The 14,303-nt window shown below is 34.2% G+C and overlaps 1 protein-coding gene across 4 annotated transcripts in view; it reads left to right on the forward strand.

Annotated features, from left to right (window-relative positions):
* Positions 1–14,303, forward strand: part of SOX5 (SRY-box transcription factor 5) — a 990,465-nt gene that overhangs the window by 688,737 nt on the left and 287,425 nt on the right. For all 4 annotated transcript variants that reach the window (XM_082419737.1, XM_082419736.1, XM_082419738.1 and 1 more), the window contains one exon: positions 10,067–10,277. In XM_082419737.1, coding sequence (XP_082275863.1) covers positions 10,067–10,277 — 211 coding nt within the window. The remainder of the gene's footprint in view (positions 1–10,066; positions 10,278–14,303) is intronic.

The raw sequence follows: 14,303 nt of genomic DNA on the forward strand, positions 1-14,303 counted from the left end.
GTCCTGCTTTTGCTATAAACAGAGTGCTCTATTGAAAGTCATAATTAATATAGAAAAATAGCTCTGTAACTTTTTTTAAAAATAGGAAGATGGGATTAGTGTAATGACATAACATTTGACTGACATTGGGGTATGAAATCAGCTTGATCCTGTGAGGAGACACTGCTGGTGAGGGGCTGTATTCAGGCGTGAATGGAGCACAGAGGAGGGAAGCTGGCCGAAAGAGAGTCAGTACTTGATCTCTCTTCCCTCGTATTACTGCTGTTGTTCTGTATTTATAGTGTAAAGAAACCTAAAAATTTGCTTGCAAGAGAATCTAGTGGTGCTAATGTTCTCCTGAAGAAAAATTTTGATACATCTATCTCACAAGAAGAAAGAGAAATATGAAAGAGAAGTAGAAATATGGCATAATAAATAATTGGTGTCATGTATTCATGAAAAATAATTCATTACTCTAATTTTTTTCAGACTTTGACTTTAAAAAGTTTTATTTCGTAATGAGGAGTAATTGAACATTCTTTCTTTGATCATTTTCCAGAGTTATCACTTTGTAAAGAACCATGAAACTGTGAAATTTGAAAATTGCGTATGCAACAGAGATAAAAGTGCACTTATGTCACATGACATTTTGTGAACTATTTTTTTTTTCCTTAAAAAAGTTTGTATTAGGTTATTCTTAAAAATGGGCCACCTCAAAAAACATTTAAATTATTCTTTAAAAAAATGATTCCATGGATGCAGTTTGGTTTCAGCAGAAAGAGCTATGAAACTACTTGTATATGCATTTTCATTTTTTGGTGGGGTGGGTGGGGGAAGGGATTTGTCTCCTCTTCTCCACTTCCTGGTAAAGGGCCTCGCTTTTTCTTTATTTGTTTTTATATATTCTGTGTTTTGTTCATTGTTATCTCCTAATATGATGGGCTGAAACATTCTCATTTTAACAAATACATAGTTCTTGCCACTTCTCAGTTACCATTTTATGAGTTTTGTAATTTGTAACACATATATTAACTCATATAATCCCTTAACTAATACAACTCATTATTTTGTAATTTATAATCCACTAACAACCCAATGAGGTAGATGATAGTATTATCCCCATTTTACAGTTGAAGAAACCTAGGCATAGGAAGATTAAATAACTTAGGGTCACACAGCTAGTGAATGTGGAACCAGGATTTAAACCACATCTGTTTGGCTTCAGATTCTCTGCCCTTAACTGTGAACATCATTATGCTGCCTCACAAGTTAGCACTCAAAATATTTTTATTACACGAATGAAAGAGAAAATTGAGTGAATGAAGTATTTCTTATTCTTCAATAATTATTACTACTAAATTCTGGAGATCTGGTACTATATCATAGCACATATGAATTACTTAGCATTTATTATCCCATTTTTAGATGAAGAAACTGAGTTTTGAAATGTTGAGATAGCTTGTCCAAGATGAATAAATGACAGACCCTGGATGTGAGCCCAACATTCTGACTCCTGACTCCAGTTTGCTTCACCATTGCTGCTTTGCTGACATCATATTTTACTGCATGGGGTGGGGTGGGGGGGTGTCACAGTTTATTTCACTTATGACAGAATATGTAGTCAGTTTCCAGTTACAAATGATGCTAGCAAACAATTAGCTTACTAAGTTTACCAAGATCTGTTCTGTATGAGAAACTGTGCTCATTGCTCTGTGAGATAAAAAGAATTCTGTTCCCAAACAGATCACAGTTTGAGGAATTCCTCAGGTATCATTTCTTTCTTCAGACTCAGAGTGAATAGGTATTTAGTTAAGTTTATTAACAACTACAGTAGAAATGTTCTGAAGGCTTCTTAGGAAAATGATAGGTGAATTATTATATATAATTAGTGGCTAGTTTCTCTTTACTTCTTAAAATATTATTATATAATCCACAATGCTAGTTTTTTTTTTTTTTTTTAATAAATTTATTTATTTATTTATTTATTTTTGGTTGCGTTGGGTCTTCATTGATGCGCGCGGGCTTTCTCTAGTTGTGGAGAGCGGGGGCTACTCTTTGTTGCGGTGCGCGGGATTCTCACCACGGTGGCTTCTCTTGTTGCGGAGCACAGGCTCTAGGCACACGGGCTCAGTAGTTGTGCCATGTGGGCTTCAGTAGTTGTGGCTCGTGGGCTCTAGAGTGCAGGCTCAGTAGTTGTGGCGCACGGGCTTAGTTGCTCCGCGGCGTGTGGGATCTTCCCGGACCAGGGTTTGAACCCATGTCCCCTGCATTGGCAGGCGGATTCTCAACCACTGCACCACCAGGGAAGTTCCCACAATGCTAGTGTTAAATGGAAGTGTTTTGATGTGTAGTCTAATTTTTGTTTAGAAACATCTTATTGTTGACCTTTGGGCCCTCAGGGAAATTATCAAATGTCTTAAAGTGTTTTTGCTAGATGTTTAAACATAAGTAAGATACAGCACACAAATCATCAGCAGGAAGATGAGGCTGTCACAGCACAAAATTTTCTTTGTTTTTCAGGTTCTATTAATGTATTAGAATTCTCTAAATGCCACTTTTGCTTATTAAGTGGTTTTGAGAGCACATGAAAACATACGTTTTATTCTTGAATGCAGCATTTCTGAGATTCTTAGTAAATGTGGTTCTGGAAAAACAACCATTAGACACTTCTGCCCGTGTAGCATCCACATGCAAATGAAGATATTTTCCGAAACTGTTTTTCCTGTTTGTACAATCTCTTATTAAATCAGAAAATTTGCCTTTAAATTTATGTTTCACTCACTGGAATTAAATTAGTAGGCAAATATGACATTGGTTTAAAAAAACAAAGGAAACATACTATCATTGTTTTATTTTATATTATAAATGAGATTAAACTATTAATAAATTCAAACCAAATTTTAGTACATTTCTGAAAATAATCTATTTCCACAATGCAATTTTGACTTAAATCTCAGATTCTTTAATCTATACAGTTAGTGTGAAACCAGCACACCTACGCCTGTTTCAGTATGTGCCAAAATGGCTATTAAAAAAATTGTCAGTGTCATTTTCCCCCAACATGTGTTGGTCATTTTTAACCTCTGCATGTTTGCCAACTCTTCTATCTTTTCCCCACCCCCAGGAATATATTACCTTTCAGCTCACTTCTCACATCCATTAAGTCCTGTCACTTTATGACATCTTTCGTCACCACTGCAGCTTTTTGTCATCTCCCTCTTTCCTTCTCTCCCTCTTTTTCTGTTTTAACTCTTACAGTTTTTCCTATACCGGTATTTCTCTAACCTTAAGTTGTTAATAAGCCTTCCTCCCCTGGAAGGCTTGTGAAATCACATTTTGGGGCTTCACCTTCTGAGTTTCTGATTCAGAAAGTCTGAGATGGGACCCAAAAAAATGTATAAAGTATTCCCAGGTCATGCCAATGATATTGTTCACTGACCAACCACAGTCTGAAAATCACATTTGTACAAATCACCTGTCCTTTATTGTTGTTTAGTACCACGTGAATGCGTCTTAAGAAAGAATGCACTTTTAAATGTTTATTTAGTCCTCTGATCAATAATTAAGTGTAAGTCTAAGGTAACGTTTCATCTCAATGCTTGGCAAAAAAATGCAAACCAAGTTAGACTTTTGCTTAATTTCCAATCTTTTGCACAGGAAAGGAATTTTTTAAAGAGTCTATATTTTTAGGCTTGGAAAAAGCATCCAATAGCTTTCACTTCTATTTTCATTGTCCAAAATACATTAAAAATCTTTGAAATATGTACTGGATCCTATATTTCAAATATAATAGAGCCATTTTTATAAAATAATAATCTTTTACCTAAACTTGATGAGGTCCGTCACTATTTAGAATGTTTGATCTGCTCTCAGAGTAGGTTGTGTCTGCATTGCAGAGGCCGATGAACCTCTAGGGTTTCTACAGTATTCTTTAAAAATTAGAACTGAGCAGGGTATGGAATATGGAACTTTCCATAGATCATAGAGCAAAAAATGTACAGTACATATTAGAGTGTTATGGAATTTCTACCCATTTTTTTGTGATGATTAAATGATTGTAAGGATTTAGAGCACTAATTTTCAGGGAATTTCTATAATCTCATAAAATGTTGAAATATATAAAATATAATCTTTCCTTAAAAGCTGACTTTGGATTCCTGTGACTACCTTGCAAGTGATCTAGAGTAGGCCGGTACAGCCAAGCCTAACACACAACCCCCTAGGGAGCTTTTAAAAAAACGCATATACGTAACTTGCTGGTCCCATCCCTAGACAGATTTATGAACCACTCATCTAATATCTGGAATCTCAATTAGTTTACCTTGTAGTCATTTAAGCACTAAGAGTTGTTGATCTTATAAAACTCAGTAAGTTTTACAAATGTGTTATTGGTGGCTTTTTCCAATATAGAAAGGTGAACAGTTGTGATGAGCTCTGTCTATAGATGACTGACAGTAACTCAAGCAAAACTGCCTCTGTCAATTTTTCATTTATTTAAATCAGTGGATCTGAGTATGCATTAGACAGCTCTTTTTAAGGAAAAGTTTAGAAAAGATTTTAAATCTGACAACATTAACACCAACAGTAATCACAACCATAATAGACACCCTTCAGAGATCTGCCTATAAGTGCTGACTTTTGTTTTATAAATCTTGGGAACTGACCATATCCTGTTCCCAGAATATTGAACTTGATCATGTTAATCAAAGAAAGACTCTTAGTGTTCTCTAGTGAGCTTTTTGAAGTGTTGGGTTTTGCCTCGTGTATCCTTCCTCATATATTTACATACTGCTTTCAGGAAAATTCCTATTTGAAATTTAACTGGTATGACTTCTCAGAACGGTAACATTCATTTATAAAAGTTAACAATTTGTTCTGCCTTCCATTTCAGATTTATATGTGCATTATCACAAGGTAATTTCTGAGTAAGAAGACAATGATTGCCCTTAGTAATGTACTGTTTTATTCAATGTGTTTATTATTCTTTATAATTAAAATATTGATCTCTGTCTAAATGTTTATCTTAGGAACAGTAAAATTTCAAGTTATTGACATACATGCCTCTATGTTTATCTGAATAAAACATCAATAAAATCTATAGTTTGAGGCTCTTTTTACATATAATAACTGATCATTTTGAAATCATCTAATTGTATATATTAATGAGTTTATAGTCCTTTTCACATTTAGGTCAGAGTTTCTTAACCTGGAACCCAGGGTTTATAGGAGTTCCTAGGGGATTTCATTGAGGAATTTCATAGTTGGAACTATGAGAGTAGAAAATTAACTCTCTAAAATTATATGTAAAATTATGTGTGCAATTGCAGGAGTGTTCGCCTGTATGCACGTGCATTTGAGTTTTGGAGGGCATCTCTAGCTACATCAAGGGATCTATAATCCAAAAGGAGCAAGCATTAGTGGTTTGAGGTTTCATGCAGAAGTACAATGAAAAATTATTTTAACCAAAAAAACTTTAAAAATATTTTTTACACAATCATTATGTATTTTTTTCTATTACTAAATGAAATTTGGCATCTCCTAGTTTGACAGAATAGGTTACAGGTAGTGCAATTTAGTTTCAAAATAGATATTTGTGCTAACATATTTTTATCCAATTTTTAAAGAATTTAAGGAATAACTTCATAATATAGCTTTTAAAAATTCGGATATAATTGCCATATAACATTATATTAGTTTCAGGTGTACAACATAGTTGACTCGCTATTGGTATATATTAAAAAATGATCACCACAGTAAGCCTAATTAACATCCATCGCCTAAGTTACAAATTTTTTTTCTGTTGTGATGAGAACTTTTAAGATTTACTCTCTTAGCAACTTTCAGATAGAGACTATAATATTATTAACTATGGTTACCATGCTGGACATTACATCCCAGGATTTATTTTATAACTGGAATTATAACCTTCTCCCGTTAGAACCAAGAACAGCCTGTTGCTGGAAGAAGAACATGACCATGTCAAAACTTGTTCAGCACCAAAGCACTTTCTCTGTGGATCTGTAGTTCATTTTGTGCTGCGTCTATGCAATACCAAAATTAATGAACTTGCATTAATGAGAATTTAATTAAAGGTAGTCCAAATCTTCTGTACTGTTTCTTCTAAGTTCAAAACTTTATTGAACTAGAAAGAATGCTAGAGATGGCCACACATTCTATAAAGATAGATAAAAAATCATAAACTACTGAGCACCATTGTTTTGATTAGCCACTTAGACCTCAAATGTATATGTTTGGTTTATATAACTATTTAAATCTTAAGGTTCATTTTTTTGGAATATAGTGTAAACCAATGTGTATTTGGATGGAGAGAGCTTTATAAGCCTACAATACTGCTGGGTTAATTAATTTCAGGACATTTATATCACTTCTTTAAGAGTTGAACATATTGGGGTGAAAGCCTCTCCTTTTCATACTTAATTATTAAGAAGAAGCATATCTTGTTCACCCATATCATTGATAGATATAGACATAGTTAAAGGTTTTTTTGGGGTTTGTTTGTTTTTTGGTTTTTGTCTTTTAAGAGTAGGGTAGTATTAGCACTGTGGTTGAGAACCAGGTGTCTGGAAGCCAAGAGAATGGAGTTGATTATCTACTTTATATTTTATTTGTCATATGATCTCAGGCATTTACTTCAGTCTATGTGCCTCAGTTTCTCCATCTCTGAAGTGCAAATCATAATTAGGCTTGCCATGAGAATTAACTGAGTTAATGCATATATGGCAGTTTAAACAACGCCTGACACAAAGTAAATATTCAATAAATATTGTCTATCATTCTTAGTGATTATAGTCTGATAGACTGACTATTAAATGTAATGTTTTTACTACCCTGTGTGGATTTAATTTCCATTTATAGGACTGAAAAATACACATGATGATGTATTTCTTGAGTCCAGAACTCAAGAATGAAATGTCATTTGGGCAATAAAATGAAGATACATATTTGATTGAGTCGCATATTATCTCTTTTATTCAAATGAATTAATTCTTCTTAGTCACCAAATTATCTGAAATTTGAATATTAAGGTGTTCATAGCAAAATGCTATCTATAGAATTAATAAGAATGCATTTTTAAAAAGATACTTTAATGAGGGTAGATACATGGATACATTAGGCAGACGCCTTCCTTTATTTCATGTTTGCAAAGGTGACAAAGAGGGCAAGGTGACGTAAAGCTTGTTCAAGAATAACGAACTTCCCTGGCGGTCCAGTGGTTAAGACTCTACGCTTCCACTGCAGGGGGCATGGGTTTGACCCCTGGTTGGGGAACTAAGATCCCACATGCTGCATGGTGTGGCCAAAAAAAAAAAGAATAACGAAGATTATTAACCTCATTCTAAAAGTTTGGGACACACTTTTATCGTTAGACTTTAAAAGTTACACATCACAGTTCTGAGAGCTCTTCTGCAAAATACTGAAGCTTGTTCTTAGAGTTCACAAAACTTAATTAAATATATATTGCTGGCCTGGACCACTGATGCATTTGTTAGCGGACTCTTTGAACGTTCAGCTCCCAGGAAAATGAAGGGAAACGTGCAGTCATTATTTCAGGGATGGTAAATGCAGTCCCAGGAAAGAAACTGAAAACCATAGGACTTCGTTGACCGAAGACTGTGCCAGCACTACATAACAGGCCATTGGCCATGCAGATGGACAATGGAGCCCCACACTGAAACATCTGTTAACTACATAAAACTGTTAAAGGGATTAACACCACCAGAGGCTGAATGTAATCAGACAGGTGAAACAGCGATAAGATAAATATTCCTGCTTGATATAAAAGTAATGCTAATTAATTTATTTTTATATTGCTGTGGTAACTGAGTTTAGAGTTCTTGTGAAATACGTTAAACTCTTCACAATATATCCTTTCTCTTTGCAAGGTGTAGAAAATTAGAGAGATGCAAAATGGGATATTATTTTATTTTACTTTAATTTGAAATTTTTTCTGGTATTTTAATAGACTTCATTGCATATAATTTGGGTGTCATTCTCTGTACTGATGATGCTACAGAAAAATGTGTGTAATTTTCACTTACAGCAAGTGAAGCTCAGTTGCCAAATTCTTATTTGTAAAGTATATCATCATATAATGTAAAAACAGAGTATAAAATATAAATGTTTAAAGTGAAGCTAAGATTGGGATGTTTCTGCTTTTGACCTTGGAAATAAAGGAGAAGAAAGATCTGTGGAAAATAAATACAGCAGTTTTGCTGTATTCTGGTTTGCACATTAAACTGAGCTAATGTTTATTATGGGTCATTCACAAAAACATTCCTTAGTTTACTGAATGAATTTGTGATTGCCCCTTTCAGAGGTGTCTGTGTGTGTATGTATCTGTGTTTAAGTGTTTGCTTGTATTTATGTGTCGGTTTTAAATAAATAATTACAAAAGTGTACTTTCACTTAGCCTGCAGGGGCTTATAATTATTACATTATGCATATTGATTTCTAAATTCAAGTACCTTATAAGCTAAGACTCATCTATGAAAGTATTGTCTATAGAGCATTCAATCAAGAAACAGTGATTGTAAGAGGCATATTCTGTTTTTAGGAAATGGAAACCATTTGTGGTTTAGAATTATAATTTTGAAAATTCTTTTAGCACACATTTTTTACTTTTGCTTTTCCCACATTGACTCGATCCCACCCAACAAACTGATGTTTGTACCATAGCTAATGTCCCTGTACTCACTAATATCCATTGACAAAAATCATATGAACAGTTTATGATTATATTTGTGTTGACATCTCTATTTTTCATATATTTTAAACAATTAGAATGACAGTTTTATCAAGTATTTTTAATCTAGTCAAAAATATTAGCATTATTTTTTAAAGATTAAATATCAAATCAGTGTGATTTGTCGTTTTTCTGGGGTCAACAGATCCTCATTAACGTGTCTCAAATAGAGAACAAATGTATAAACACGAGTATAAGCTATTAAACTGAATATTAAATATGCACACGCTCATATATATTTTATTGGAAACTTTTAATGCTGTAGAATTAAGAAATAAACCTGGGGGAGACTAACTTCCTCAAAGATGTTAGGATACAGATTTATTTTTAAGAAAAGCTCTGCTTTGTGGCAAGTCAAAGGATTATGGAGGTAAGAGATTATACAAGGAAAACCTTTAAGAAAATAAATTTTTCTTTGTCATTTCAATATCATTTCTCTTGAAAAGTTCTGAAAAAACAATTTAGTGCTGCTTATACAAAATATACCCCTGATATTACACAAATTGCCGAAGTTCTACTAGAAATTATGGGGAAAATAATGCCAAAAGGAACACCAGAAGTAGGTTTACCTTTTAGAATTATAGAATAAGTTCTTTTCATACATGTACACAATTATGAAGAGGCAAAGTCTGCAAGAAACTTTATTTTTTAGGGCAAATGAGGCTTAAAGTGGAAAACAGCAAAGGGTATCTATCATCAGAAACAGTGCTTCAGATAACAAATGGAATTGGAAATAGCTTCTGCATAAGCAGAAATGAATTTACAGTATACTTCTCTGATGTCAGAATCACTTGGGTGGCTGATGTCTTCTTAAAAGCATGAGAGGAAGGTGGAGAACTAAAAGAGGACCCTACTTTAATTAGGAGTACCATAAAGAACAGGCAGCTGCTTAAAATTAAAAAGAAAATTAAATATATAGAATGTTATGTTTAAACATTATAATATCATGAGAAGGTTTATTACAGATGACCACTACATTTAATGTTCATAGGAAAATCTAAGACTTTCAAACAAAAGCAAAAAATAGACAAATCTAATCCATATAGGCTTTGTAGAAAGGCTACATTGCCGTTTGAACTCAGTCTAAGGGAGAGAATCTTATTTTTACTTCTCCTATGAATTGATCTTTGTCTCACTCTAGTGTCAACCTGTAAAGTTAATGTATTCTTTTTTGAAATTTCTTTATTCCTTTTGCTCTTGCAGAGTGACATTTCACTTTTCACTGTTGCAGCTGAATAAGCCACGTAACCAATTAAAATTTAAAAGCTAACTGAATTTTAAACAAATATATATATATATTTTTTCTTTTGCTTTCTCTTTCAGGAAGTTGATGGCAATAAAGTTATGTCTTCATTTGCCCCACACAACTCATCTACCTCACCTCAGAAGGCAGAAGAAGGTGGGCGACAGAGTGGCGAGTCCTTGTCTAGTACAGCCCTGGGGACTCCTGAGCGGCGCAAAGGCAGCTTAGCTGATGTTGTTGACACCTTGAAGCAGAGGAAAATGGAAGAGCTCATCAAAAATGAGCCAGAAGGTAAAGGATGGGAAAGAAAACAAAGTTGTTGCCAATCTCCTGATTTTAATGGTTTGATTTTAACTTCTAGCTCCCTTTTCTGATGTACTCTCAAGGTTAAAGTGGAAGAAACCTAATGCAATGAAGGTGGATAGTATTTTTTTTTAGAAACATGTTTATACGTCTAACCCCAATTTTATAAATCATTAATTTTTGTTGTGATGTCTTCCTTATTTTCACACGAGTAAGTTGTGGTTGAGTAAAACTTAAAGGTTCAAGAATACAAAGTGGCAGAAGAGCCCAGGACAGTCACCGCCTACCTGCCAGATATCTGCAGTTTAGTTTGTGCTTCCCCACCAGGGCCATTTTACAACTTTGTTACATTTTATAACCTGTATACATTAATGCATCTTAGACTGCCTAGACAGGTCGGTCGATTTTTTGTATAGTCTAAAATTAGTATGGTTAGAACTATTGTGTATTTGGAAAGTAGTGATTCTCTGTTAGCTCAGCTGAGGTTCCCATTTTTTCAACTTCCAGGATGCCTTTCTTTTAAGATTTCATTTTCTAAGTTTCTTTAATAGTTACAGATAGTATCCTACAGGTGATAATGCTCATGGTCTAATCTTAAAATGAAAGCAAACAAACTAGTAAAACGATTGATGCAAACTGTATAATTTATGAATAACAGATAGTCATCCTTTATGTTACAGATGTTTACTAACTCCTGTTTAAAACCTATGTCCATCCTAAACACGGATGCCACGTTGCACACAAGAACATGCTTCCTGTTTATTTCAGAGTCAGATGGAAAATTAAAACAAACAAACATAAAACAGTGACATAAAAAGACATGCTTTACACCAAAAATATACTGCATTTATACTATTTAACACTATTTATAACTGTTGTTAGGACACTGGTAAATTATATCTGGCGCAAAATGTATGTTAACCAGTATTTGGAGTCATGTGGTAATTAAATATTTCTGGGTCTCTACCAGATGCATAGCTGGGACATGGATTTTAGTTAAAATTTATGTAATTCACATGATCTTACAGTTGGAAGGAATTTTGGAGATAATCTAGTCAGCCAAAGACTTTTTGGCTCTAATCTGCATGGAGATAAAAATGGAGTTTTGAGGAGGACCCACACAACCTTTTTCTTTTAATGTGCTGCATTTTTTTCTGATAGTAAAAATAGTATTTTCTTACTATAAGAGTTGTGTAAAAAACAGAAAAATTAAAAGGAAGAAGATAAAAATCACCCAGAATCATAGCTTTCTGGTATAACATCTTTATGATAGTTTTCTTTTTCTTTATTTTTACATATGCTATTCGTTTTTCATGATTAACTTTCTGCATTTAAAATTATTTTGCATCTTTTATGTTGTGATACAGCATTATTAATTAAAGTCCATAGTTTATTCAGATTTCTTTAGTTTTCACCGTGTGCTCTTTCTCTTCTAGGGTGCCATCACATAACAGATTACATTTAGCTATTTAGTTGTCGTGTCTCCTTGGGCTCCTTTTGGCTGCAACAGTTTCTCAGACTGTTCTTGTTTTTGATAACCTTGAAAATTTTGAGGAATACTGTTCAGATATATTGTAGAATGCCACTCTATTAGAATTTGTCTGGTGGTTTTCTCATGATTAAACTGGGATTGTGGGTTTGGGTAGAGAGACCACAGAAACCAAGTACCATTCTTGTCATATCACATCAAGAGTACATACTTACTATGCGACTTACGAATGTTGTTGTTGACCTTGATCACCTGGCTGATAACAGTGTTTGTCAGGTTTCTCCACCGTAAAGCCTCCCTGTCCCCTTTCTGTACCTTACTGTACGGAAGGAAGGTGCTGTGTACAACCCACATTTAAGGAGTTAGGGAACTTTGATCCCCATCCTTCACAGTGAATCATCGAGAAATTTATTTGGATTTATTCTTTATTGGAGATTTATCTCTTCTCTATCATTTACTTATTCAATCACTTATTTATATCAGTATGAACTCATGGATGTTTATTTTATACTTTGAGTTATAATACAATTTTTTATTTTGTTAGTCACATTGTTCCAGCTTTGGTCATTGGCGGCTCCTTCTATGTCACTTTGACATACTACTGTGATGGTGGTTTTTTTTTTTTTTTGGAACACTTCTTTACTTTCTGGTACTATAAGATGCTGCAGATTCATCTTGTATCTTTCCTTCTCCCAGTCCTAGAATCAGCCATTTCTCTAAGAAGCCCTGGTTCCTTTTATTGGAGAATGGTGTTAGAAAGCAAGATCTGGATATGAAGTGTGCTGTTTGCTACTGAGGTGTCATTTCTTTTAGGGCCTTGGTATTCCCTCAGTGTTTCATGTGAGCTTCCTTCCAAGTGGGTGCACAGACTCTTAATTTGGAAGCATATGACAGGCCGAGGCCAAACGAATAATTCCTAACAGGACAAAGGGCAGGAGACAGTGCTTCCCAATTTGCTTAGCAGGAAACATTCAGAGGTACTGGGAATTAGGAGAAAATCATAGCTACACAGGCAAAAGAACAGAGATAGAGCATCCATGGCAGAAAGAGTTGACACAAAGAAATATCATTATGTGTGTGGACATTAGACTGTTTTCATTACTGTATTTCCCACAGCTCTTTGTTTGTACTTTCCTTCCTACAAATATATTAAAAGCTCAGCTCAAGAGTGACTTGTTATTGAGTAATATAAAGATATTGAGAAAATACAGAGATAGTCTTTATGGAAGACTGGCATATAGGTTGAACATGCCAAGCATCTAAAAGCCTGAGTCCCAGAAAGATAGTTTTTGTATGAATACACAACCACTAAGATGGTGTTATGTTTACGTACACAAGATTCCTAGACGTGCTTTGAGTACACAGAAATATAAGTAGACTCACAGTTATTTATTTATTTACTTACTTACAATTGAAGTATAGGTGATTTACAATGTGTTAGTTTCTGGTGTATAGCAAATTGATTCAGTTATGCTTATTTATAATATTCTTTTCTATTATGGTTTATCACAGGATATTGAATATAGCTCCCTGTGCTATGCAGTAGGACCTTGCTGTTTATCTATTTTATGTATACTAGTTTGTATCTGATAATCCCAAACTCCTAATTACCCCTCCCCCACCCCCTTTCCCCTTTGGTAAGTTTGTTTTCTATATCTGCGAGTCTGTTTCTCTTTTGCAAATAAGTTCATTTGTGTCATTTTATAGATTCCACATATAAGTGATGTCCTGTGGTATTTGTCTCTCTCTTTCTGACTGACTTCACTAAGTGTGATAATCTCTAGATCCATACATGTTGCTGCAAATGGCATTATTTCATTCTTGTTTATAGCTGAGTAGTATTCCATTGTATATACGTATATACCCCATCTTCTTTATCCATTCGTCTGTCAGTAGACGTTTAGGTTGCTTCCATGTATTGGCTATTTTAAATAGCACTGCTATGAACTTTGGGGTGCATATATCTTTTCAAATTAGAGTTTTCTCCGGATATATGCACAGGAGTGGGACTGCTGGACCATACGGCAACTCTATTTTTAGTTTTCTGAGGAACCTCCATACTGTTCTCCATGGTGGCTGCACCAACTCACATTCCCACCAATGGTGCAGGAGGGTTCCCTTTTCTCCACACCCTCTGTAGCATTTACTATTCGTAGACTTTTTAATTATGGCCATTCTGATTGGTGTGAGGTGGTACCTCATGGTAGTTTTGATTTGCATTTCTCTAATATTAGTGATGTTGAACATCTTTTCATGTGCCTATTGGCCATCTGTATGTCTTCTTTGGAGAAATTAGACTCACTTTTATTGATGAAGAAATTTGCTCTTGTAAGAATATTTAGTAACTGCAACTATTGGGAGATTTATCAAGGAGCAATTTATGTATCTGAGTAAAGTGGTGATCTTAATCACCAAGAAAAAAAATAATAACATGGCAGAAAATTGTATCATAGAAAAGGAATAGAGTGTTAAAGGAAATTTCTTTCTATTTTTTTTTAACTGCAAAAAGAGAAAAAGGGAGAAAT

This window comes from Balaenoptera physalus (assembly GCF_965194825.1).
Source record: "Balaenoptera physalus genome assembly, chromosome: 13".
NCBI classification, from domain to species: Eukaryota; Metazoa; Chordata; class Mammalia; order Artiodactyla; family Balaenopteridae; genus Balaenoptera; species Balaenoptera physalus.